The sequence below is a fragment of the Canis lupus genome, chromosome 10 (assembly GCF_048164855.1).
Source record: "Canis lupus baileyi chromosome 10, mCanLup2.hap1, whole genome shotgun sequence".
Classification (NCBI taxonomy): domain Eukaryota; kingdom Metazoa; phylum Chordata; class Mammalia; order Carnivora; family Canidae; genus Canis; species Canis lupus.
This window is the reverse complement of record NC_132847.1, coordinates 56713390-56740353: the sequence shown is the minus strand read 5'-3', so window position 1 is coordinate 56740353 and position 26964 is coordinate 56713390. Positions and strand designations below refer to the sequence as shown.

Here is a 26964-nt window from a genome sequence, read left to right as displayed (position 1 = left end):
GGGACCGGAGAGCCGGCGTCTGGAAGCTCAGCAGGCCGAGGGCGTCCGGTTCGCACGCAACCGCCCCCTCGGGCTTCCTCCGCCTCTCCGCAGCTTCCCTCTCCCGCCTTTCGCTCTAAGTCCTTCCGGGGACACGCGGAAAGCACCGCCCCTTCAGCCGGCCGGAGGCGGCGGGTCAGGAGCCAAACCCGGCGGCTGCCGGGCCACCAACGCACGCCGGAGTCCCCGCCTCAACTTCGGACCCGCCCTGGGGCTCAGGATTTCCCGGCGGCCCTTTCGCGTACGCCCTCGAAGACTTCCGGGGCGAGGTGACGTCTCCCGTGCTCCTTTCTCCGTGAACTCCAGGCGGGGGCTGGTGGAGGTTCTTGGGACGCGGAGCCGTGACGACTGCTAGGCGGAGACGGTTCGATGAAGAAAGATCCAAGGAAGGACCGGGACTGGCGGGTGCGTGCTCATCTTACTCCCACTTCCGGGCCTTTTGCCTCGTCGGGAGAGCTGGGCGGAGCGATTGGCCTGGCCCGGCGCGCGGGGTGGGGCCGGGCGGGGGGCGGCGCTGCGCTTGCGGCCCCCGGGGCTGGGAGACCGGGTTCCTCGCGTGGTTGTCCTGCCCCTCCTCCTCCTCAGTTGTTACTGGGGGAGGAACAGGTGATTGCTCTAGTAATGTATTCAGTACTGGGCCCCTCTTTACACGTGTGCGAACGTGACTTGCCCTGAACGTCTCTGATGAGCACCGCGCCTGCTTCTCTGCCTTGTCCGTGGTCGCTGAAATTTCACGCGTCTAACTGGAACCCTTGTTTCATTCTCTTGTCCTAACCGATTGCTCTGTCAGCCATACCCATTTCACCGTCCATCTGATTGCTTCATCCAGAAGTGTAGGTAGGTAGGAGTCATTCTTGGGTCCTCCTTTTTCTTCACTTCCTACCGAACAAGTCTATCTGTAAATCTTGCCAGCTCTACTTGAAAGAGTAATCCAGAATCAGACCACGTTAGGCCTCGGTGTACAACACTCCAGTTACTTTGCATTGCAAATTCTATACCCTGACCTAAAGAATTGTGCTCGCTCTTTTTTTTCTTTCTTTCTCTTTTAAATTTTATTCATTTATTCATGAGACACACACAGAGAGAGAGAGAGGCAGAGACACAGGCAGAGGGAGAAGCAGGTTTCATGCAGGGAGCCCGACACAGGACCCCATCCCGGGACTCCAGGAAGGCAGGCGCTAAACCGCTGAGCCACCTGGGGCTACCTCTGTGCTCTTTCATCACTGTACTGCATCCGTTCTGACTTTCTTCCTGTTCCTCTAGTAAGGCAAGCTTCTGTCCACGTTTAGGAATTTATACTATTTCCTTTGTCTCTGCTCCTAAATCTGCGTGGATGGCTCCTTGTCGTTTTGGTCTCAACTCAAACATCAGGTCCTTAATGAAACCTTCCCTGGCTACCCAGTTACTGTGTTTATTTCATTCAACAAATGTTGTATGTATTGACATTTAGCACCTCCTATATATGCATGCAGTGCTAAGGATGCAGAGGTGAACAAAGGAAAACCCTTGCTTTCTCAGTGTTGGTGACCCATTTAGGAATAAACATAGTGCAATCAGAGGAGTGACCAAAGGGACAGTAGTAGATGAGAGAGGTGGTGAACTTTAGACGTCATCAGAGTATGTTGAGAAGCCTTTGGGACTTTGGTAACCTCTATGGGGTGGAGGACAATTAGACTGTTGCAATAATTCAGTTGAGAAATTGTGGTGGCTTGAGTGGGATTGGAAGTTTGTCCATTTTGAGAAGATTTGGCCACACTAATGATTTTTTTTTTTAAGATTTTATTTATTCATGAGAGACACACAGAGAGAGAGAGGCAGAGAGAGAAGCAGACTCCATGCAGGGAGCCTGATGCGGGACTAATCCCGAGTCTCCAGGATCACACACTGGACCAAAGGCGGTGCTAAACTGCTGAGCCACCCGGGCTGCCCCACAATAATGATTTTTATATTTTATATTTCTTGTTTATTAAAATGGGGCTTTCTTGGTTGTTATTTCGTCTATGGAATGGAATTTGCATTTTAGCTCTAAAGTTAAAGGACAAAAAAGAACAAAGTGTTTATAACTAAAGTTACTAGCACACGACTTGGGTGGCTTGGCTTGTACCTGGTGCTTTTCTGGTATCATTTACCTTAAATGTTTGCAGGGCTTACCCCTAATTTAAATTCCTGCTCAAATGCTACTGCCTCGGAAAGACCTACTCACCTACTCTCTGTTTTTAAGTGCCCTGCATCACTCTTTCTACCCTGGTTTTTATCTTCATGGCCCTTTTTCCTATCTGACTTTTTGAATTTAATCAAGATATTCATTTGTAAAAAAAAAAAAATCATTTGTTGATTTTCTGTCTCTCCCCACTGCAATATAAACTTCCAAGAAAGCAGAGACTTTTTCTGTTTCTTTCACTGCTCTATTCCCATTGTCTAGCACAGTGCTTCACATAGAATAGGTGCTAAACAATTATTTATTGAATGAATGAGTGAATGGATGGATGGTTTGGGCTGCTGGGCCCATGCTTATTTGCCTGATACTGATTCGCTTCAAGTTTACTTCAAGTAGTAATCAAAGACTGACATTGTTGTCTTTCCTTTGCTTTCTAGGAGACAGTTAACTGAAAGGAACTTGCCCCACTACTACAACTAAACCAGATGCCTTCTTTCACTTCACCAGACCAAGGAGATGACCTGGATGCCTGTGTTTTAAGATTTTCAGACCTTGATTTAAAAGACACAAGGCTTATCAATCCCAGTAGTAGTCTCAAAGCAGAGTTAGATGTCTGTATGAAGAAGAAATACTCGTTTGCCAAAAAAAAGGTAAAATTGCTTATTGCTGTTAAATTTCAGGATCGTTATGTATAGTTAATTCAGATACATCTATTACTAGGTCACCACTCGTCAAGGTTTTCCTCCAGGGAGTACAGGGCTAATGAGACAGGAGGCTGCTGCCATGCTCAAAGTACTAGTCAGAATCATTATCCAGTGATCTTAAGTCAGTGCCAGGCAAAGAAGAATCATGAGCAAGGTGTGGCTATGGAACACTTATGGTTGAGTATTTGAGGACAGATCCTAGACAGATGGGCTGGATTCCTTTTCCCACCTATGGATAGAAATACAGGAGCCCAGGAGACTTTAACATAGGGAGAACAGATAGGCAGTAGGGCAGTTGCCATCTAAGACTCCTGATCTGATCTAGCTGGCTGGGTTCTGTTGGTTAGGAGGAAGGACACAATGGTCCAAAATGGTTGTGCAAGCTTGCTGAGGACAGTTGGGATTAGATTATAATGGGAGGTGATGTTGGTGTGCTGCTCTTCTATGCCATTTATCCTTTCTTGCAGAGAACATTGACTCAAACCTCTTCCTATTGAAGCTCAGAGCAAGGAAAATGACCTGAGGACATGCAATTGAGACTTAGTTTTCTTACTTTCTGTCTGTTGTCCTTCTGCAGGTAGCTGTTGTTGGCTTCATGTCAAAGAATAATAGATGTTTCTGCTTATAACTTCTTATCCACCATGCCTCTGCTCTCATCTCATGCAGATGTCCATGAAAATGAAACGCAAAGGGTACAGAAAGGTTTTTTTCAAATACTATCTTGCAATAATTTCAGACTTAGAGAAAAGCTGCCAGAATTGTATAGTGGACCCTCATATCCCCTTTGTACACAGGCTCCATTCCTGTTTTATCAAGTGTCACAAATGGCTTTTATAGATCCATTCTAGGATCACATGTTACATTGAGTTGTGTTTCATACCTTCTTCAGTCTGGAGCACTTTCTTTTTTTCCTCCTGTGAAATCATGACCATGACATACTTGAAGATTACATGAGTTATTTTGTAGAATATCCCTTTGTTTGATTTTAACTTATATTTCCTTATGATTAGATTCAGATTGGTGCTTTTATTAACAAGACTATCCCACAAGAGATGCTGTGTTCATCTGGCTACAATCTATCAGGCGGTTCACAGTGGCGATTTGTCCCATTACTGGTGATGTGAACTTTGTTTACTTGATTAAGGGAGTGTCTGTCAGATTTTTCTGCTATAAATTTTTCTTTTTTCCCTTTTAAATTACTCAGCATTTGGGGGGAAATGCTTTGGGCCTATGTAATTATCTTTTTCCTCATCCAGCTTTCATCTTCTAACTTTAGATTCATTGATGTTTCTCTGCTTAGTTGATTGTTACTGTGATGACTGCTAAAGGGTGATTTTCTAATTGCTTCGTTCCTTCTAGATTTAGTGTTTGGCATTCTGCTGTAAAGAAGAGCTTTCTCTTCTCCCAATTTATTTGTATCCGTGTGCACTCAGGTTACATTTTATTTGTTGAGTTACAGTCCATTATGTTATTGTTTATTATGATGTTCAAATCATCTCACATTTTGCTCGGAATCCTTTCAAGCTAGTCTCTACATCCTTTTGACTTGTTCCCATCATTCTTTGAGCATTTCCTTACTTTCTAATTCAACAAGGTGTTCCAAGGTCATCTTGCATTTTTCCTGACCCATCCCTGGAGTCAGACATTTCTTCAGGGAGCTCTGGTTCCTTCTAGTGAAGGACTGTCAAAAACCAAAACCCACAGGCTCTGCGAGCTCATTGCTACCAAATATTGCCTCTCCCAGGACCTCTGGTGTATGGAGCTAGGAAAATATATAGATGAATACACAAATGTCTAGATGTATTGTATATATACTTCTGTATTTTCTACTGTCTCAGTATTAATCACACCATGAGCACATGCCAATACTTTCAGTTCCATTCCAGCATCACAAGAGTTTTTTTCTAACTCTCCCTTTCCAATATTTATAACTTCCCTATTTGATGAGGTTGGTGAGAAATCTAGTTCCAATCGGTCCCAGTATATTTTCTTTTTTGCTTGTTCTCTTGTATGGAATAATCAATGTACTCACCCTACCAAGTTGCCTCCTTTACCAGGACCTGCCTTCCCCTTGTAGGCCTCACTCACCTCTGAGCTGCATCCTGGCCTCTCTTTCCTTGAACAGACTCCACAGAGGTCCTAACTGCTGCTAGGTCCTCAGTGCCTTGTTCACAAAATCTTAAAAGACCAGATAAGATTTGAAAATCAAAGTTTAAACGAAGAAGCACTTATGTTGACATACATGCACACACACTCTCTCTTTGACTATTTGGAAAGAATAACTGCAATAGAGTATAAAAAATGCCCTCCAGTGTAATTTCCTCTATTTCTGTCTGAGACACTCCAAATACAGTTGTGTACAGCTAGAGGATGGTCCACTGTGGTGGTTCATATCTGTTATCAATGTTTAGAGTGCCCATTTTTGGATGCTTTACAGTAGTTTCCATATACGTTAAAAAAGTTAAAAAAAATACATACATACACAGGTATATATAAATACCTCTTCCCATTAGACCAGAAGGGAACAATTATTGAGACACTGATAAACATAATCCCATTCAGCCTCCTTTTGTACATCAAAATACCACAGAGTTGAAAAACATGACAAACTGGGAAACAAATTTGTGATAACTATGATTAAGAAAAGGTCACTGAAACCACTTACAAATCAGGAAGAAAACAAATGCCACAATAGAAAAATAGGAAATAGATATGAATAGGTAAGTTATACAAGAACAAGGAATTGATATGAAAAAATACCCTCCTAATCAAATACATGCAGATGAAAGTATATCTCTTTTGCCTTGTAATTCAGGTCAACACTAGAAATACTGATAATAAAAAAAATGCTGATAAAACTTGATGCTGTGGATAGAATGTCACCTTGTTGGTGAGCATATATAAACTGGTATGATTTTTCTGGAAGTCACTATCACAATTTTAAGTTTCCTGTTTCTTCATCCCAAAAGTTTTATTCTAGACGTTTATTTAAGGTAGATGGTTAAAGAGATGTAGAAAGATGTATGCATGGAATGCTCATTGAACATTGCTTATAACTGCAAATATTGGAAACAAAAAAATGGCCATTAGGAATTGGTTAACAGAATTATGGTACATCCACAGTTTTCTGCTTAATTTTTTTAAACAGTAAGAATAAAAACAAATTATTTTCCAAAAAACAAGTCAACACATCTTGATATATTTCTTTCTGTTCTTTTTCAGTGCACTTTTTAATATAGTTGAGATTATGTTGTAGAAGTAAATTTTATCCATTGTTTTTCATTTAACGTTATATCATAAGTATTTTCCCTCATAATTTAAAACTAACTGCTCAATATTCCATAGTAAGTATATTCCATAATTTCCTTGACCATTTCGTTTTTAGAAGTGACATAGTGTTGTTTGTAATGTTTTACTAATTTCTGAAATTGAAGCCCTTTCCTTAAGAACAGTCTCTAACAAGTTTTAGATTGAGGTATAAGTTTACAAAGAAAACTGTTACTCTCAGGAAGTTCTTCTATAAAAAAATAGGACATAAAACTAGAAAACCCTGTGGAAAGATAAGGGATTCACTGAGACTTCTACCAGCTTTAAACTTAAGATTAACAGTGGCATATTTGAAATGTAATTGCAGGCATTTGCCCTTTTCGTCAAAACCAAAGAAATTCCAGCACCTTCTTTTGAATGTAAAGATAAGTGGTGGAAATGCTGTCAACAGCTCTTCAGAGACCAGATCAGCATCCACAGACATGCAGCAACACAACATGCTGATGAGATTTGCCACCAGACTGCTTCTGTGTTAAAGCAGCTGGCTGTGACATTGAACACCTCAAAGAGCCTTAAGTCTGAGGTCAATAGGAACCCTCTAAAAGAGTACTTTATCTATAATCATGAAGTGTCTGCTTGGCTCCCTGATTTAAGCTGCTTTAGCCCTGATGAGTTGATAAGGTAAGAATTTCATTCTGTACTTCAGTTTAACTTTAAAAGTTGTTCCAGCCACAATGTGATACCACTCCTATCCATGAAAATGGCAAGATCCTTAAGGCACAAAATTTCTCTGTGGCCTGCTAAGCTAAGCCAAAACCACTTACTCTGTATTACAGAAGCAATAGCATACACCCATGTAGCTGGCAGCATTCACTAGGTTTTGTGGAAGGCTACATCTAATCTTCTCTAGGGAGAGGTAATGAACAGAACATTGTATTGTTTTCAAAGAGAAATTGGAAGGCTCAGAAATGTTAATGATCTCTCTACCCTGAATAATATTAGAGTTTTAATTAATTAATTAATTAATTTATACAGAAGCTACCTTTTATTTTGTTTTTTATTTTTATTTATTTATTTTAAAGACTTTATTTATTCATAGAGACACACACACACACACACAGAGGCAGAGACATAGGCAGAGAGAGAAGCAGGCTCCATGCAGGGAGCCTGATGTGGGACTCGATCCAGGGTCTCCAGGATCATGTCTTGGGCAGCAGGCGGCGCTAAACCACTGCACCACCGGGGCTGCCCAAATATTAGAGTTTTAAAAACAGTTTTTATTATCAAATATTTTCTGAGTTGAATATGTTTTAGAAGGGATATTAACTTTTAGAACTGGGGCATAGGATTAGAAGTTTAGATCTTGCCTTTGAAAAACTCAACAAGTTATATTACAGAATTCTAGAGGACAAATTTCTGATTTTAAGCAATTTCTGAACTATTTGGTGAGAAAATGTCCAAATTTAATATACTCTTGTCATTAGTATTCAGTTTCCCCTGCCTTTGAAAAAGTCACCAAATTATATGAATTGTTATCTATTCCCCATGTTTATCAAGAGAAGGAGAAAGAGAATTGAACTTGGAGTGAGAGTTGAGGTAGTCACTAAAATTCTTGGTACCGTTATTTTCTCACCTCTAAAATAGGAATAAGGATGCCTGCCCTGCTTCTGCACAGTGTTTCTCTATAAATTATATAAAATGATGATGGTTGAGAGCACCGCTGAACTATAAAGTACTGTACAAACATGGCCTTTTTGCTTCTCTATGGTTCCATGCCTCAAGGAATTTGCTTTCTAGTGAGAGAAATAAATGATACATGAAACAATTAGCAGATGATATGAGACAGGCTATATAATTATCAGTTGAATTGTGTAGTACAGATAATAATTTGTTCCAGTAGTTTAGAGAAAGGAAAATAGGTTCTAAAATAGGCAAGGTTTCAGAGGAGAGTAGGCCCTGCAATATGATGAAGGTATTGGTGAGAGTTCCAGATTCCAGAGCTGGCTGGGACCTTCATTATCCTTTATTCCATAGCATTCTCTAAAATATGTTCTATGCAATACCAGTTCTGAAGGATGTTAACAGGCATTAAAGAGAGATGCTAAAGACAAATAAGGTTGGGAAGCACAAGCTTAAAATGTTCTTTATCGCAGGACTTTTCAGAGCCTTGGATAGATAAGGGGCTTTCATTGAGATTCTCAAAGAGGGAGATACTATCTGCAAGGTTTCTCCTACATGTAATTTCATAGAATAGCTCCAGAGCATACTTTGGAAAGTGCAGTCAGTCCATTTCACTTCTCTGGTTTTACAGATGAGGAAGTCAATGTCAGAGATGATAAGAGACTAGGTCCCAGGTCCCACGACTAGTTAGACCGCACAGTGCAGCAGAGAGTATGGAGTCTAGTGTCAGAAGACTGTTGTCGATGTCTTGACTGTCACCCTGTAGCTGTCTCATCTAGGAGGAATTGCCCTTGGTTTACTCAGCTATAAAGTGGGGATAATAATAATCCTTCCTATGGTTAAGAGGATTACATGAAAAAATGGAAGTGAAACCTTCTTGTATGATGAGAGATTCAAAAACAGATACTGCCTTGCCTGAGAGGATAAGCCAGAAAGGACTCAAATTTCCAGCTGTTCTGTAAAATGGGTTCTTATTTCCTGTCTCATGGCTATGATGATGAAATGAGGAAATCAGAGTACACTCACTTTTTTGTAAAGTAGATTGGGTGCAGATAATGTCTTCTTCAGAGCAAATGCTGATGGGAGTTGCTCCTTATTTCAGAGCAATAGTAGGAGCAAAGTTAGCCTCTGTCTTGGCCTCCCCTCTGACACTGCATGAGTCTACTTGGTGACTTGTGGCTGCTTTATGCCAGTGACTCCAATGTTTTTTTTCCCTGTGGCTTTCTTCTAGTGGCCAGGGCAGTGATGAAGGAGAGGTGCTACTTTATTACTGCTACCGTGACCTAGAGGATCCGCGCTGGGTCTGTGCCTGGCAGACGGCTCTGTGTCAGCACCTGTACCTCACAGGCAAGGTAATGCCTCCCACACCTCACCCTTCAGGGGACTCCTCTTGTTTCCAGTTTGGATTACAGAGGTTGTGCTCAAGACAAAAAGGATTCAGTGTCAGGCTCTTAGAAATCCGTGAAATCCTGCTAGGCTTTTAAGTCGATTACTGAACAGTAATTTAACATGGCGTTTTACAACAGTATTTAATGGACTGAGAATCAGCAGACTTTTTCTTACAGAGCCAAATAGTATTTTTGGCTTTGCACAAAAAACTACTCACTCCTGCTTTTATCAAACCCTAAAGTTGTATGTGTAATTGTGAAGAAACTATAACAAGGTACAATTGGGTTAATTCTGCAATATTTCTTATCAGTTGTCTAGCCATTGTATGTTTAAAAACTAAAGTTTAAATCTTTATGATCTTGCCTGCTTAGATAGGCTTTTCCTTGGTAGAAAATTCCTATAGACTGTACTCAAGAAGTACCTAAAATGGATTTTGTTGATTTTTTTAAAGATTTTATTTATTTAGAGAGTGAGAAGGGGGAGGGGTAAAGGAAGGGGGGAGAGAGAGAATGTCAAGCAGACTCTACACTGACCACGGAGCCCTATGTGGGGCTCAGTCTCACAACCCTGGGGTCATGACTTGAGCTGAAACCAAGATTTGGACACTTAACCGACTGAGCCACCCAGGTGCCCCTGATTTTTTTGATTTTTAAGTCCATCCAATAAATTATATTTGTTTCCTAAACAAAACCTACTCAACCCTGCCACTATAATATGAAAACAAACATAAACACTAGGTATAAGAATGGGTATGGCTGTGTCCCCATAAAACTGTATGCAGAAACATAATTTGCTGACCTCTGGCATTAGGAAATGCTCTTGATATGTTAGCTGGGAGAAATTTCACAGAACCAAACATACAGTAGGATTCCAAGTTGCTTCTTACTTTTCCTAGATCATGCCAGGGTCCTTTACCATTTTGTTTTTTTTTTTTTTTTTTTCCTTTCCTTTACCATTTTGTGGTGTTGACATTTGCTGTTCCCTTCTCTCTAGAATGCTTCGCCCCTAGATCTTTGTTTGGCACGTACCTCACTTCGGATCTCTGCCTGCATACATATAATCTGATCCAAAAGCAGTCCTCTCTCTAAAACTTCCCACTTTTTGTCCCTTTCTGCTTGGAGAATTTAAAAGACTTCATTAACATCTGAAAGTATAATCTTTGTTTAATTTGTTGCAGTCTGTCTCTCTAATAAAAGCTTGCTAAGTACAGGAACTTTGTCTTAATTAATTGATGTATTCTTAGTGCTAGATCAGGGCTTGGCACATAGCAGATGATAAATATTTGGGGAGTGTTGAATAAAGGACTAAATATACGTTTATAACAAAACCACAAGTGTTTGTGTAAGAAGATGGAAGGTAGAAGATACCAAAATGTTAATTATGGGCAGTTCGGGTGGCTCAGTGGTTTAGCGCCGCCTTCAGCCCAGGGCGTGATCCTGGAGACCCAGGATCAAGTCCCACGTCAGGCTCTCTGCATGGAGCCTGCTTCTCCTTCTGCCTGTGTCTCTGCCTCTTTCTCTCTCTCTGTCTCTCATGAATAAATAAATAAAATCTTTTAAAAAATGTTAATTATGAGTATGTCTACATGGTAAGATTGTGGATGGTTTTTGTTATTTTTCTAAAAAAAATTTTTTTTTGAGTGGGGGACACCTGGGTGGCTTAGTTGGTTAAACGTCTGACTCTTGATTTTGGCTCAAGTCATTATCTCAGGGTTATGAGATTGAGCCTAAAGAGCAGCTCTGTGCTGAGTGTGGGACCTGCTTAAGATTCTCTCCCTCTGTTCCTCCCCCACTTGTGCACAAGCTTACTCGTGCACATGTGCACTCACTCTCCCAAAAAAATAAATAAATAAGAGGGGGTGGGTGGGGAAGGGGCAGAGGGAGAAGGAGAGAGAGAGGCTCGATCTCAACCCTGAGATCATGACCTGAGCAGAAATCAAAAGTCTGATACCTAACTGAGCCACCCAGGCGCCCCTTTTCTAAAACATTCTTAATGATTGCACTATACATATATATATATATATATATATATATATATATATATATATATACACACACACACATATACTTGTATACAAATATATATATATAGAAACAGAGAGAGAGAGATGATGTACTTTTAATAAACTTTTATCAAAAGGAAGTGAATTAGATTCACTCTGAGGTCTCCTCGGGGTATGACACTGTACTATCTTAAGCCTGATCTTTCCCACAGGTATTTTAAGTCCCTGAGGCAGTCGTTTGATCAGTAATGTTTTCCACACTCATGTTTCCTAACAGATGGTGCCAAAAGCTTCCTTTAGCTCAGTTAGTTCATTATCATGTCCTGCCCTTTCTACCTCTACAGTACCCCTTGCCTCCATTCACTCCTGCCTCCTCCTCCATGACCTCTGTCCTCCACTTCAGTAGCTTTTAAACCACTCTTGTTCTTCTGTCCTTGCCTGCCATTTAATCCATCCTCCACTCTGCAGCCAGAATCATCTTAAAAGGTAAATTAAACACCCTGTGTGTTCCTCAGAATCTCTCTGTCTCTCTAATGCATTTAGAGTAAAACCCCAATCCTTAACATAGCCTTAGGTTCCTGCATAATTTGGCCCTTCCTACCTTTTCTGCCTATCTGATGTCATTCTTCACTCATCCAGCGCCATGCTCTTTCAGTTTTTTGGAGCCCACAAAGTTTTTTTTTGTGTCTTTGGGTCTTTTTCCAGGCAAACTTTCTTCAAGGAAATCTCCCACACCCACACAGTTTCTTCTGTAAAATTTCTACTCAACCTTCAGTTCTTAGTTCCAGTGATACATCTACAAAGAGACCTTTCTTGACCTTAAATCCAAGTTTATTTCCCCCGGTACAATCTCGCATAGCATCTTGCGGTTATTTTTCATAGCCCTTGTCACTCTAACTTTTATCTTAATATCTGTGACCTCCCATAGTCCGTAAGCTCTAAGAGGGCAAGAACTCTTTTCTTTCACTGTTGGATCTCTAATTCCTAACACAATTCCTGGCATATAGTAAAAAAAAAAAAAAAAAAAAAAAAAAAGGAAACAAAGAAAGGCTAGTAAACATTTGTGGAATGAATACCTTTTTTTTTAAAGTACACTCCACAAGCAGCATGGAGCCCAACATGGGGCTCAGACTCATGTTTATGAGGTCAAGACCTGAGCTGAGATCAAGAGTTGGACATGTAACCAACTGAGCCTCCCAGACACCCCCAGAATGAATTACATTTATTATCACCTCTATTTAGAGAACACCCTGAAAGATGGATGTTCTCACAGTGAAGCTGAATGTACAAAATATGAAATCAATCTCTTCCCATGTTTGGGGTCAGGTTTTTATTCTTGGCTCAGTCTGAGGTGAACTAGCAATGAGGGTCCCTACCCACAAGGTGGCAGCACATGCCTGGGTCTTAGTGTAAATCCTTAGACTTGAAGGATACCTACCTGCCCAGTTGACTGAGGAAATTTTCTGCTGGTGGGAGAATATTGGCATTTAGGTAGAGAAAGAAGAGAACTTCAAGATTCTAGGAAGAAGTTCTGATGCCTATTGCTATACATTCCGTATTGCCGCAAGAAATTTGAGGGGACACATTGGAGACTTTGGAAGGGAAAAATTAATGTGATTTGGAATGAATATCTGGCTTTGAATCGCAGATGTACCACCTACCAACTCTGTGCCCCTGGGCAAGTTGCTTGATTTCTCTGAGCTCCTGTTTCCTTTTCTGTCAGATGGGAGATCATGATACCTACCTTTCAGGATTATAATATAAAGCTCCTGTATCATAGCAGGTGTTCAATAAATGCTAACTATTGCCGTCCATCCCTGAGGTATAAGGCCTTCCTCATTAAGGAGTCACCTTGAAGGTCTCTCTTGAAGACTCTTAGGGATTGAAAGTCTAGTAGTGCATGAGTTTCGAGATAACTCTGCCCCAGTTATACAGGGATTAGGTGTGCTTGTCTTTTATTTGGGGTTTGAGATTAAAATAACATAGGAAAGAATCTACTAGCCTACCCTAAAGACAGTTACATAGAAGTATGTACTTTATCTGCCACAGTCAAAAACAGTTTTACAGTAGATTTCCTGACACTTACTCTGGTTCAGCTCTATTTTTCTATATAGATTCTTGAAAAAATAGAAGTTGTTTGGTGGGATAGTTGTCTGTACAGCAGAGATGGCATACTCTTCCTACTTTCCTCTCCTGTGCCCAGAATAGGCTTTATCAAACTGCAGTACTTTCTCAAGGAGCCTGAATGTGATCCAGAATCCTCATCATGGAACTCTGGCTAGCTACTACTAGTGATTTGGCATTGGCTTATGAAATGAATCCCATTTATATCCATGCCCTAAAGAATCAAGTGAGGCAACAAAGTATCTTCTCTGGGTCCTGACAAAGGGCAACCTTTAACATTTTCCAAATTCTAGTGCATTAGTAGGTATCATTACCATATAAATGGTAGTAACAATATAGAACCTCTGTCTCCATAGAGTACCATGATGGTGGAGTGTCGTCCTTTCTCTCTAGCATTTTTCTCTAGAGAGCTCAGCTCATTCTAAAGAGATCCATCTTTAAATTCGTCCACAGGGTTTTGTGGTACCAAGACAACTACTTTGCAGGCCTCCTTGGGCATTGCCTCTTAAGGCAAGGCCCTTAACCCAAGTTCAAATGTCCCCTAACCAGTGATGCATTTCAAAGAGAATACAGCCTTTGAGAAGCCAAAAAGCTTCCAAAATGGATACACATTTATTTGTTCAACAAATATGAATCGAGTATCTACATGGCAGGCACTGTTCTAAGCACTAGTTACGCAGCAGTGAACAAAAGAGACATGCACCCCTTATGGAACTTGCATTCCAGTGGGTGGGTTTGCAGTGGTGTGCTTCCCTCCAGACATTGTGCAGAGGCGTACTTACATGCATTCCTAGCTCTCAGCTGTGCTCTGACTTGGGTAATATCTCCTCAGCAGTTCTCTTCATTGTTGGTTCTCTTTTATCTCTGTTTTATCAAGATGAAAAAATTGAGATTCAGAGAAGTAAGTTAATTTGCTCAGGGCCACACAGCAAGTAAGTGGCAAAGCTGAGTCTTGATCCTAGATTCACTGATCTGGATTTAGGTTACGGTTGAAATTTATTTCTTTGGTCATTGGACAGCAAATGGGGCTTTCTAGAAGTTTCATTCAATCCATTCTCTTGTTCGGTGCACATCTATTGAGTACCTTCTCTGAACTGTGGGCAGTGCCATTTTAGAAAGCTACAAGTATCTTCACGTGGTAACACTTGTACTGTGTGTCTGCTTTTCCTGCTAAACTCATGGACACGCACAAACCTGTTCTGTCCCGGGAAGATTTAAATTAAGCAAAGAACAGGCTGCATTCCCTTTCTCACCATCTTGTGTCCCAGGTTCGAATTGCTACAGAAGGAATCAATGGGACAGTTGGTGGAAGCAAACTGGCCACCAGACTCTATGTGGAAGTCATGCTTTCCTGCCCATTGTTTAAGGATTATATGTGTAAGGATGATTTTAAGGTAAGAGAAATTAAGAATAAAATGGGTTTAGAGCCATTTGTGCCTCAGTGCCTCTTCCCACTGTAGAGGAGAGCAGTGTGGAGAAAGAAGTAGTGCCAGATAAACACCCTTTTCCCGTTGGGCTTTGAGGCTGTGCAGGCATAGGAGCATGTGCATTCTAGTTCTTTACTAAGTCACCCTGTGGTCTTGGGCAACTTAATGCCCTCATGGATTTTAGTCTCCCTTCCTGTAGAATAAGGACATTACAGTTTGCACAATCTAACTCTAAAACTTAGATATTTTGCTCACTTAAGGACCACCTGGCTAATTTAGGGCATCGCTACGTTATTAGTAAACTTGGAATTGCAAGACTAGTACTTCACACCACATGGGGGTAAAGCTGTTGCTTTCACAGCTGAGCTCCTTTGTTTGAGTGTCCTTGTGCTTTGCCACAGTAAGTGATAAAGGTGGGGAATACCTTACCTGGTGTTAGTGCTGGTGGTGGGAGGGAAAGAAAGGTCATTGCTCCAGAGCAAAAGCTAGGATGTAATTTTACATGTTGAAATTATTCAGTGTTTCAGTTTGTAGTTAAATGCTCCTAGCCATAGAAACACCTTTTCAATTTAACATTTCTGTATGTGGTAGGTATGTAATAGATATTTATTAGTGTTGAATTATCTGAAACATTTTAGGCCCTAACTCCCTTTCCCTATTAAAACATTAATTCTTATTTTGAGGCTTCTTAAGATTTCAGCTCATAGTATTACAGGACAGATAAAATTCTTGTATCTGGCACTTGTCTTATATCTGGAGATGGAAGAGTAAGACTGTGTTCTGTTTTGCTTCTCATTGGCTAGACCAGCAAAGGAGGGGCTTGCTGTTTTCCAGAATTGCGTGTTGGTGTGTTTGAAGAAATTGTGCCCATGGGGATCAGTCCCAATAAGATCTCCTACAAGAAGCCTGGTATGCTTGCATTTAGAAGAAAAATTTTGCTTTTCTGCAGAGGGACAAAATTTGATATAGAAACAAATGTGGGAGTCAGACACTCTGATCAGTAATCCACTCTTTAAAATAGCTTTGGGATATGGAATTTAAGAAACAAAGAGAAAAGAGACAAAAAACCAGGTTCTTAAGTACAGAGAACAAATTGGTGGTTGCCGGAGGAAAGTGGGTGGGGGAATGGGGGAAATAAAGAGGATTAAGAGTACACTTATCACGATAAGCACTGAGTAATGTACAAAACTGTTGAATCATTATATTGTACATGTGATGCTAATAGAATATGGTATGTTAATTATACTTTAAAAAAATAGCTGTAGGATGGCCAGCCTGTGGGTCATTCAGTGCTTAAACTGGTTTTCTCTGTGGTGCTCTTGATAATTGAAGACTCACCCCTTAGAATGCTCTTATTTTTCCTGATGATTTGGCAAGAAGTTGTTTTCTTGGTTCAAAAATAGCAATCTAGGAAGAGTGTAATTGTTACTTATAAATAGTTCATCAACTGAATAACACACAGGTTTTTTGCTACAGGAAGCAAGTGGCTTTCAAATCCAAAGCAGTTTGTTTGCAAGTGCTCTAGAATGTTCTCCTCCCCTTCTTCACCATGGTTACTGTAGATGGTTGAAACATTTGTTTGGTGGATTTTTTTGTTTTTTCTATGAAAATTTTCAAACATTAAAAAAAGAGAAAATAGTAAAGTGAATTCACATGTACCTGTCATACAACTTCAGCAATTACTAATTCATTACCAACTTTCTTCTATACCCTGTCCCCTTCCCTCATCCTGGATTATTTTGAAGGGAATCCCAATGTCATGTCATTTCATAAATATTTTCGTAAAAATCTCTAAAAGGTAAACATTTAAAATAATAAATAAGGGCTCCCTGGGTGGCACAGTAGTTTAGCGCCTGCCTTTGGCCCAGAGCGCGATCCTGGAGACCCAGGATCGAATCCCACGTCGGGCTCCCGGTGCATGGAGCCTGCTTCTCCTTCTGCCTATGTCTCTGCCTCTCTCTCTCTATCATAAATAAATAAAAATTTTTAAAATAATAATAATAATAAATAACTGTAAAGCTATTATTACCTCTAAACAATTTTAATAGTAATTCCTTGATATTATCAAATATTATCAAACACTAGACAGTATATAAAATTGGTAAGACTAGCAAAGGAGGAGCATGCTGTTTCCCAGAATTGCATGTATTTGAAGAACTCATACCCATGGGGATCTCATAATTTTTTTAAAAGATTTATTTATTTATTTATTCATGAGAGACACACAGAGAGACAGAGACACAGAGGGAGAAGCAGGCTCCATGCAGGGAGCCCAATGTGGGACTCAATCCTCGGACTCTGGGATCATGCCCTGAGCCGAAGGCAGACGCTCAACCACGGAGCTACCCAGATGTCCCAGGATCTCATAATTTAAAAAAATTTGTTTCTATTAGGATTTAAGTAAGATCCACTCATTGTGATGGATCCCTGTGTCTCTAAGTCTCTTTTAACTTACACATTTGCCTTCCTCCTTTTTTTCCCCTTGCAGTTTATTTTTTGAAGAAACTAGGTCATTAATCTATAGAGTTTCCCACAATCTGGCTAGAGCTGATTGCATCTCTTCTGTCCTCTATTTCCTATAGATTGGTAGTTAGAGCATTGCTGGCAATAGAAATAAAATGTGAGGCACATATGTAATTTTATAGTTTTTAGTAGCCACGTTTTATTTATTTTTTTAAAAGATTATTTATTTATTTATTTGAGAGAGAAGCAAGTGAGCAAGCAAGCATGAATAGGGTGAGGGGCAAAGTGAGAAGCACACTCCCTGCTGAGCAGAGAGCCCAGTGCTGGGGCTCAATCCCAGGACTCTGGGATCATGACCTGAGCTGAAGGCCGACTTCTTAACCAGGTGCCCCTAACAGCCACATTTTAAAAGTAAAGGAAACAAGTGAAATTCATTTTAATAATGTGCTTTAATGCAATGTAGCCAAAATATTTCTATGTGTAATCATTGTAAAAAAATTACTAATGGGATATTACTTTTTTTTGCTTACTAAATACTTGAAATCCTGTATCTATGTCACATCTTTGGCCACATTTCAAGAGCCTGATATCCCCATGTGACTAGAGTCCTCAGATCCAGAGACTTGGTTAGATTCAAATTTGATACCCTTTTCTCTTTCTTTCCCCCCAAGACTGCCTGATAGGTAGCATTGTCCTCTTTCATCAGGAAACACAAAAGTCCGGTTGTCTCTCTTCACTTTCTAATATGTAGGTATTTAAATGAATCCTAAAGGTTAAGCCAGAGTAGGATACAGTCATCCAGGAAAAGAGACTCATGCACGTGGAGAGATGGCCCCAAAAGGGCTGTGTCTACACAGTGCCCCTACCTTAGGATAATTAAAGAGCTCTTGGTCGGTGCTACCAAACATTGCTTGTGAAATTCGGGGAAACTGGGCTCTGGGAAATGCTGTGCTGTTTTCATTTGAGCCTCGTTATTTGAAGGCACCTCTTTTCAACACGTCCTTGTGAGTCCCTGTCCAGTCAGGCCTTCGAAGGGCTAGTAGAACAGCAGCGAGGAATGGGTTTAGTTCCCTGTAGTGTCCTATAAGTGGAAGTCTTAGCAGATTTCTGTGTTTCTCATCACAGTTTTGAACCTCCCTTTGCAGCTTGTTTTGGTGACCAAGTAATTAGGTGATAATAAATCAGTTCTGGCCTCGTAACATTCACCTTACAATGCAGATTCCTTGCCCATGCTCTGGGGACGGTAGCCTTACCTGGATACTTAGTTTCAAGTGGTTGTTGCTGTTTACCCCTGAGCAGAATGAGCCTCCTTTGGTGCCATCAAGCTCTACCAGAGCCCCTGTCTGTGAGGGGTGGTTACTCCCCATTGTCAAATTCACTGGAAGTTCCTCACAATCGACTGGGGTGTCTGGACCCCCAAAGATACAGTAATATTTCTATTCTGTAGAGTTGAGAAGGCCAGGGGGACCCCACCAGACTGAGATTCTCTCCTTTTAGTCTCCTTGGATTTTACTAATTTTCTTCTTTTCCTTTCTCTCCTGCCTGCTTTAGCTTTTCCTTCCTTTTCTCTCTCCTGCCCTGCTCTCTCATGTGTCACTTCTGCCATCAGCCCCTCCCACTCTTTTTCTTTCACTCATGGACACAGACTTAGACAACATTCTTCTTAACCTTTTTGTCTTTTTAAAGAACAGTCCAACTTTATTCTACAAATTTTTACTCTCAGCTGCCTGTCAAGGTTCTTAGCTTTGAACCTAGGCTTGCCTTTGTTAGAGTCAAAACCCTATAGTCAAACACATAGTCATGCCCAAGCTCCTCCACGTACAATGAAAATAGAATGTTGGCTATATAATGGACCAGCAAACCCACATGGCAACTTAGATCCCAACTGGCTTTTATCATTGGGTTAGACCAAGTATGGGAATGGAAAATTCTTTGACAAATCATTTCTAAGCCTCCAGATCTCCATAGCACTTATCTGTGGAGGAAGGAAGTGAGGTTATCTGGAATCACGGAATAATTTCATCATGGCCATCAGAGAGTGTTATTTTCAGACATAATTGCAGTTATGAATAAAGGTTTGGGTGGAAGGAAACCGAGCAACACATAAGTCATCAGGCTGGGCTAGCTGGGATTGGATTTTGTTTTTGTCTTGTGTAAGTAAATTTTTGGTTTGGTTTTAGGAATCCATTTATCCCCAGGTGAATTTCATAAAGAAGTAGAAAAATTTTTGTCTCAGGCAAATGAAGAACAAAGTGATACTATCCTACTGGACTGCAGAAACTTCTATGAAAGCAAAATAGTAAGTAAGAGTTGAGTTCAGTGGAATGGCAGGTCTCCCCCTTCCCACATCATGGTGTGTTTGCCAAGCGATACTGTGTATGCCTACCTGTGGCCAAGTCACATAGCTCTCCCCGCACTGCTAGCAGCTTCAAAACCCAAACCTTTGAACTCAGGATCTGGTGAGAACGTCTAAGAAAATAGGAATTAAAGACATCTTGGCACATAATGTATTTGTTGGCTCCCATGTGCCTACCTATGACATGTGTCAAAGATGCTATAAAGTAGGCTATGGGCAGCCTCTCCAGTTCCTCTGAGGACTCTGGGAAGATGACCCACAGCCCACCAGTCTTGTTTCTGAGTTCCAGAATTGACGGTGAAAGGTCAGAGTGTAGGATGAGAACAGCAACTAGTAAGTGTTTCCTTGCCACAGGGCCCTGAGTGGGGTTGATGCAGAAAGAACCTTTGTTCTTATGAGGTATGTTTTTCTGATCATTTTCCTTCTGTGTCTCTTATATCGCAGGGACGATTCCAGGGCTGCTTAGCTCCAGACATCAGGAAGTTCAGTTATTTCCCTAGCTACATTGACAAAAATCTAGAACTTTTCAGAGAGAAGAAGGTGCTGATGTATTGCACTGGGGGCATCCGTTGTGAGCGGGGTTCAGCCTACCTCAAAGCCAAGGTAAGTTAACCCCCTTGGGGGCCAAGAAAGCTCCACCAACAGCATGTGTTGAGTGTTCCAGCCCCCCCTTCATTCCCTCTCCCACCCCCTACCTGCCAGGGATTTAGTTTTCCTTTGTATGGTTTCAACGTAGAGTTTGTAAGTACAAAATCTGAAGTTCTTAAATCTCAAGATGTGGGAAAGCACTTAACAGTCTTAGAGTCTCATCAAGTACAAAAGGGAAAGCTTAGTTAATATCTCCCTTCTCCTAATCCTTATGCTTGATCCTGAGAAGAACACATTCACATAACATGTTCCAACAGGTGTCTTTCTATATTTAGGAGGCAGCAAAAATAGCTGGGCTTCCCAGGACCTAGTGAAGGTCCTGACTGCTGTCATCACCTGCCATTCGTCTGTGGAGCTTACCAGTCTTTGCCTCCTCAAATTTCCTCTTATTTTTCCTCACATAGGGAGTGTGCAAGGAAGTGTTCCAACTCAAGGGTGGCATCCACAAGTACCTGGAGGAATTTCCCAATGGTTTCTACAAAGGGAAGTTGTTTGTTTTTGATGAGCGTTATGCCTTATCCTACAACAGTGATATAGTGTCAGGTAGGTCAGCATGGGCTGGAACTTAAACCCACAAGGCAGGCACGCTCTCTGTATGAACCATTCAGGAAGGCAGCCCAGTACTGGTTATGTGAAGAGGAAAACAGGGAAAAGAATTAATGAAATATGACCATTTCCCAACAGAGTTAGAGATACAACAGAAGCCTGGATCAGGAATTGGGAGACCTATACTGGGTCCTGGCTTCCCCATTTACTAGTTTGGCAGGTCTTTTCCAGTGGGTATGATGTCACTTGTTCTGCCTACATGCTGGGAGTTGAACTAATAGGTTGAAACAAGGGTCTTAACCAGTAGTTGATATATAGAATCCAGGGGTTCTGTGAATTTGGATAGGAAAATAATTTTATCTTTATTTTCGCAACCCCACACTAACTGTAACACTTCCTTTGATTGTTAATGTAACCAACAGATCAGTAATATTAAATGCACCAGTGACTATTTAAAACCACAATATTTTCATATATTATGAAGACATCTCCAAATAGCATTTATATTCATTATTCTCTCAAAGTGGAAGTAGTTATTAGGTCCCCTGTCTTATTTAATGTGTTAATAAATATCTTAGCTATATCACAGATTTTTAAAAATGTTTTGATATTTTGTATTTCTGTCTAATTGGTTCCCTTTGTAATCCTATGTATTTTTAGAACCTCCAGTTTAGGTGGTCTGTAGACACATGTGGTAGGTTAGGTACTTTTGAGTGGTGGCTAGGGCATTCTGAGGTCCAAGGGCAGGGGTGGCCACAGGAGGATGTGAGTTCAAGAAGCCTGTGGTTTGACGGTAGTGTTAAGTCCTCACTGGTGTGGGGTCAGTAAAAGGAGAATGGAAATAATTCTTAAGAAAACTGGCTCTTGCCCCTGGATGCCATAGTTTTGACCAGGAAAGGTCATAGGCAGACAGCCCTAGTGGCTGTTGTAATTTCCTAGAACTCCTGTGATCAGAGCCTGAGATTGAATTACCACTCCAATAATGAAAAAGATTGGAGTATGATCGCCTTTTCCCCTTTCTTCTTGATCTTTTTATTAATTTTAATTGGCGTTGTATTTGTGTCTCTTATTGAAAGCTACTTGAAATCTGTTTTGGAGCTAGATGGAGAGAAGAATTATAAATAAGTATAAATAGTGGATTTGAGAAATGTTACAGAAGAAAAGTTGGCAGGATTTGATGGGTACTTACATGTGAGTGTGAAGGCAAGAGAGTAGGCCCAAAGGTAGCTTAGATAAAACTAATTAAGGAGACTTAAAGAATGATGTGGTCACTGCTAACAGGAAGTTGGCATGGGAAAATGGGCTGAAAAAATAGATAATGGGAATTTTTTAGGAATTGAGTGGTCAAGTGTCCACTAGCAACAGCGGGAGAGCCTGAGGCTTGGGGGAAGAGGGGCGTGGAATACAGAAGTTGAATATAGATGTGAGATCGTGTGTATTCACATATGTTGTATTCCGTGACAAAGGGAATGATCTAAAGGAAGACCATTGAACCAAGGGGTAATTGGCCAGCTTTGGAATAAAGAAACAATACTATCTTTTCTAAATAGGAAAAAGAAAAAAATGAGTCATTGAATATTGGAATCAGGAAGACAGTTCCCAGATAACACTGGGAACCACCTCCCACCCACCACCCGCCCCTGCCAAAACAATGGAGGTGAGGGAGCATTTTTTTTGCTAGAGGACAGGAGACTCTATTTAGAAACCTTTCCAGGCCCAACAGGGTATATTAGCTGATGTGCTAAGAGTTATATTTAGGACCTGGAGAAATGCCTGTCTACATGTGTCCACATGTATGTATATGTTTAGAACTAGAGCTTTTCTTTCTTCCCCAGAATGTTCATACTGTGGAGCCCCATGGGACCAGTATAAACTCTGCTCAACTCCCCAGTGCCGCCAGCTCATCTTGACCTGCCCTGCTTGCCAACGACAAGGATTCACAGCCTGTTGTGTCACATGTCAAGACAAAGGGAGAAGGCTGGCTTCAAGTCCCTCCCAGAGCAGCTTTAAAGAGGAATGTGAGTGCACAGCCCGACGGCCACGCATACCCAGCGAACTGACGCAGCAGGTGCGGCTCCCAACGAGCCCTGAGCCCCAGCCTGATGTTGGTGAGGATGGGCCATGCCTATGTGAGCAGCAGCAGTTCCCTAGGCCTTCAGAAAGCTAGTTCACAGGGACCACACACTGGAGAATATCAAAGCTGCAGCAATAGAAACTTGAGCGCTGGCAATGCCAACATCATAAACTGGGTACCATACTGGCCATCTAAACTCCAGAGGGGCTGGGAAGAGGGAGTCGAGTGCTGACCACTTACCTGAGACATTTGACTCAGAAGATGCCAGAGCACAGAAAAAGGTGAGCTGAGTAGGATGGCAGAGCTGCTGGGGAAGAGAGCCTTGAGCCTAGTGACCAGGTTGTGCCCTCTATGTGCCATGTAGCAGACTGGTGGTAGTCATTGTCTTGTCGGCAGACCTGTTCATCCTGGTGGCAAAAGTGTAGCCCTGGAGGGTGACTCCTTAGAAGCAGGCCACTCAGGTCACCTACTATCCACTCCTACCCTCATCTCTCTGGCAGCTTGAGAGACTAAGGATCTGCAGGCTATGGCATTTGACTCACCTCTTGCTTTTGTAAATAAAGTTTTATTTGAATAGCCACACTCATTCATTTACATATGATCTATGGCAGAATTTAGTTACAACAGAGACCTCATGGCCTGCAAAGCTGAAAATATTTGTGATCTGGCTCCTTTATAGAAAAAAAATTGCCATCCTTTGGTCTAAACCTACAACACACCTGATGGAACAGGTGGTCTTAAAGATGTGGCCCCCTTCATTTTTTATTGAATTGGTTTCTGTGAGTGAACTCTCCTTAAGAGTCTCTGCTTCCCCCAGTACCCACACTCTTAGCTTTTAAGTATTCTCTTTGAAGGATTCAGATTAGCTTGGGGACACTGATGTTTTGGCATTTTTTTTAGATGAATGCCCCGAACATAAGACACATTTTGAATGAGGTCATTTAGCATTGCCGTGGTAGTTTCCCAGCCTCTGACCAACATGTGAGGCATGTGTCCATTTCCCACTAGTCACAAGAAACACAAACACAACCATCCATAGACCAACAGATTTAATACTATATTGCCATTTCCAGTGATGCAGAATATAGCTGCAGTTGTGTTTCAAGGAGAAGCCTAGTGGGGATGGCCATCCCAACAGCATGGTGCCACTCCTGGGCCCATCTGCAGCCTCAGTAGACACTCTTCCATAGTGGTGAGGCCCTGGCCACCTCTGGTTACCCTGTACTGTCCACATCATTACAGTTCAGCGTGCGAGACTTTTCCTTTTTCGTCAAGCCTCTGCTCAGTGCTCTGCAGCTTCGTCTGTGCTTGTCCACTCTTTGGCCTGTCCTTTATCATAAGATTTGCTGAATCACTCTTGAAAATAACTCCCAAGCAACAGAAATGCTAGTTTAACTGGCACTGTGGTATATTAAAAGGCACAAGGGCATTGTGGCTTAACATTTTTGCTGGATCCCAAGAGATGCACATGATGTTAAAAAAGGATCTGGCAAAAACACCATTATTACATTTTCAGAATCACCATCTTGGGATGGTTTGGCCAGGGTTTCTGAATTCTTTAATATCTGGATTTTCTTCACCGTTGGCCTTCAGAGGCTTAATTTACAGGCATGAGATCACTGGTGACTTGTCTAATAAGTGACGTGACACATGGTTGAAGTCTGTAAGTTTAGCCATGATGGACTAGAAATTTCTCTAGTGTTTTACCTCACATAAGCCATTGGACCACTGTGCAGTGTGGAAAGGTGTTTTCAAGTATTTGGCCATAGGTTTTCACATCGTTGCGGTTGGCATTCAATAAGGAAAACATTCTTTCTGATTCCAATATTAAACTGTAAATAAATCCCAGATGTTCGTAAGAACACTCAGGGAAACAAACGTTTGTTGCCTGGGATTGGTCAAGAAAGGATGGTTTTTGAGACTTGAAATTTCACCATTGGCTTTTTCATTTCTTTGTATCCAGCAAAAGGAATCTCATGTTCCTTGGTTCCTGGCAGAGCTCTGTGGCTTCAATCTCTCTTTCCTGAGGGGCAAAATTGTATTTCTGACCCAATAATCAATTTGGCAACTTTAATCTTGAGGTTCTTCAAATTCAAAGGAGGGTTAATAAAGAATGATAATCTGTTTGCTAAATACCTAAGATCAAATTCAAAATAAAGTATTTTATAATGCTTCTCAACCATGCGGAAGAGTGGGCTGTTTGTTCCTATGTTACACGTTCTAAATATACCTGAAACACCACGCAGCACGGCCACCAAAACTGGGCTCCCAGGGTTAAGTCCTGCTGCTAGAACATCTTCAGTAAGATCTGTCGGTTTAGGGTCCTCTTAGTTTTTAAATAATAACCAGACTGAATTTCTGTGACTAAAGAAAAACTTCACATTAACCATAATTTATAAAATTTTCAACTACAACCACTAGTTAACCTAAAACCTTAGTGCATAAAGAACTGAACCACGAAAGGGTTTTGTGCCGGCATTTTGCCTTCTGGTTTCCACTGCAGAGCACAGATTATCAGTAGAACATGTGCAGTTCAAAGGCATGGTCGTCCCCTCCACACACTAGACGCCACTTCGGACCTTGGGAATGATGGGCCCAGTTAAGTCTGCGAGCCTCCTCTTCCTCACTGGAAAGGAATGGAGATGAGAGATCAGTTGACCCTGTGTGCCGGGAACCACCTCTGTGGCTCTGAGAAAGCCCTGGGAAGCTTCTCGCTTTTTGGTTAGCAAGGTCTGAAGTCTGTTGTTTCTAAAGGACAGTTACGTGTGAGCTGTGTCAGGGCCCTCCCTCCGGTCGGCGTTCCCTGATGAGGGTCTGCGGTAGCTTTGACTTATTCATATGTTACTTCTGAGCCACTGACCACACAGGCATAAAACTCACTTTATCCACCTCTGTCAGTTTTGCTTTGTACACAAGAGGTCCTGCAGTTGATCTTTCCTCCTGCTCAGACAAGAGCTAAAGTTCAGTTGATCTTAATGAGAATAAAAAATCTTAACCTGCTGGAATCATTTCCCACAGCTCTTTCTCAGAGCTCTTGGCCTGCCTCCTGCCTTGAAAAAAAAAAAAAAAGAAGTTTCCACCCTGAAGATTACCCTGCAGCATCGATGTCCCCCTTAGTGTTAACCTTGACATTCTCCCATGGGCAAGACAACAGAAGCTCAAATACTGTTCACACAACAAAGTAGTTAAATGCCATAAAGACGAAAGCATTGGCCAGGAGGTTGCAGGCTGGAGTCATTACTTGTAGGATGATGGAGAGGGAAGAGGGGGCCCTTTGTTGTAAATAAGGGAGAGTGTTTTGAAATGAATTACAGTGTCTGCAGATGAAGACCAAGCAGCAAGCCAGATCAACCACAAGAGAAAGTAAAAAAAAGTCGGTAGAACCGGCAGGTGGCAGTCAAGGAGGCTGCTGGCGTGGCAGAGACAGGTAGCTATTGCAGAAGAGGAAAAGTCTGTCTATACTTAGAGGTCTTCGGTTCTCGAGCTGGGCCGGTAGACCTGCGGCCACCAGATCAATGCATATGAGCTTGTGCATGACAGCATATAGAGCAGAACCACCCAGGAAGGAGTGGTACTCAGGTTGTGGCTGGGAGCAGGGGCACACAGGTCACCCAGTCTGGGGCCTAGAATCCAGCCTGTCCCTGTGCTCCTACCCATCCCCCTTCACTCCTTGCCAGAAGAATAATGAATGCAAACCGGTGGACCGAGTCCTGGAGAGAAGACACTGTCCAGTCCAGGCCCTGGAGACTATCAGGATGTCCAGCAGCTTGGGAGAAAATGTCAGGGAACAAAAACCAAAACCCAAAGAGCAGAAAAGTTTTGCCCAAAGTGACCAGAGGGTTTACGCGAGCCAGACTTTTAAGTATCACTGTGTTAGGTATGCAAGTATGCCCAGCAGAGCAGTCCTCATTACACCTCTTTGACAATACTTCACTGGAGGCCCACTGCCAATTCTGGAATGTCAGCATTGTTTCCTCTCCCATGTTAACAGAGGAGCAGAGCATGGCAGGCTACGTTTCTTGCTCAAACCCATAAAGCTGGTATGAGAACCAAGGTGTGTGACCCATCTGGAGCCTCAGTCCGGCAC

General features: G+C 41.7%; 2 protein-coding genes across 4 annotated transcripts in view; one reads left to right on the top strand and one right to left on the bottom strand.

Moving 5' to 3' along the window:
- The first annotated feature begins 4 nt into the window (after positions 1-4).
- Positions 5-25056, top strand: TSTD2 (thiosulfate sulfurtransferase like domain containing 2). 3 transcript variants are annotated; one of them, XM_072842042.1, is made up of 11 exons: positions 5-444; positions 2635-2847; positions 3479-3593; positions 6536-6849; positions 9080-9200; positions 14632-14757; positions 15594-15699; positions 19434-19552; positions 20054-20212; positions 20662-20800; positions 22639-25056. In XM_072842042.1, exons 3-11 carry the CDS (start codon positions 3543-3545, stop codon positions 22968-22970), a joined length of 1467 nt encoding a protein of 488 aa, XP_072698143.1. In that variant the 5' UTR covers positions 5-444; positions 2635-2847; positions 3479-3542; the 3' UTR covers positions 22971-25056. The 3 variants fall into 3 exon arrangements, with proteins under 3 accessions (XP_072698143.1, XP_072698141.1, XP_072698142.1); XM_072842040.1 differs by lacking the exon at positions 3479-3593 and having other exon boundaries at positions 9-444; XM_072842041.1 differs by lacking the exons at positions 5-444; positions 3479-3593 and adding an exon at positions 645-876.
- TMOD1 (tropomodulin 1) overlaps positions 23910-26964 on the bottom strand; it is an 81228-nt gene continuing 78173 nt past the window's right edge. The window contains exon 10 of the mRNA XM_072842043.1: positions 23910-25503. Within this exon, the coding sequence (XP_072698144.1) occupies positions 25439-25503 (65 nt within the window). The 3' untranslated portion in view covers positions 23910-25438. The remainder of the gene's footprint in view (positions 25504-26964) is intronic.

What these genes read in the sequence shown, in the direction of transcription:
- TSTD2 (XM_072842040.1), top strand. Translation starts at nt 2,683, where the DNA reads ATGCCTTCTTTCACTTCACCAGACCAAGGAGATGACCTGGATGCCTGT. An exon ending in GATCTCCTACAAGAAGCCTG is followed by an intron (nt 15,700 to 19,433) that starts GTATGCTTGCAT and finishes GTTTGGTTTTAG; the next exon opens with GAATCCATTTATCCCCAGGT. An exon ending in CAACAGTGATATAGTGTCAG is followed by an intron (nt 20,801 to 22,638) that starts GTAGGTCAGCAT and finishes TTTCTTCCCCAG; the next exon opens with AATGTTCATACTGTGGAGCC.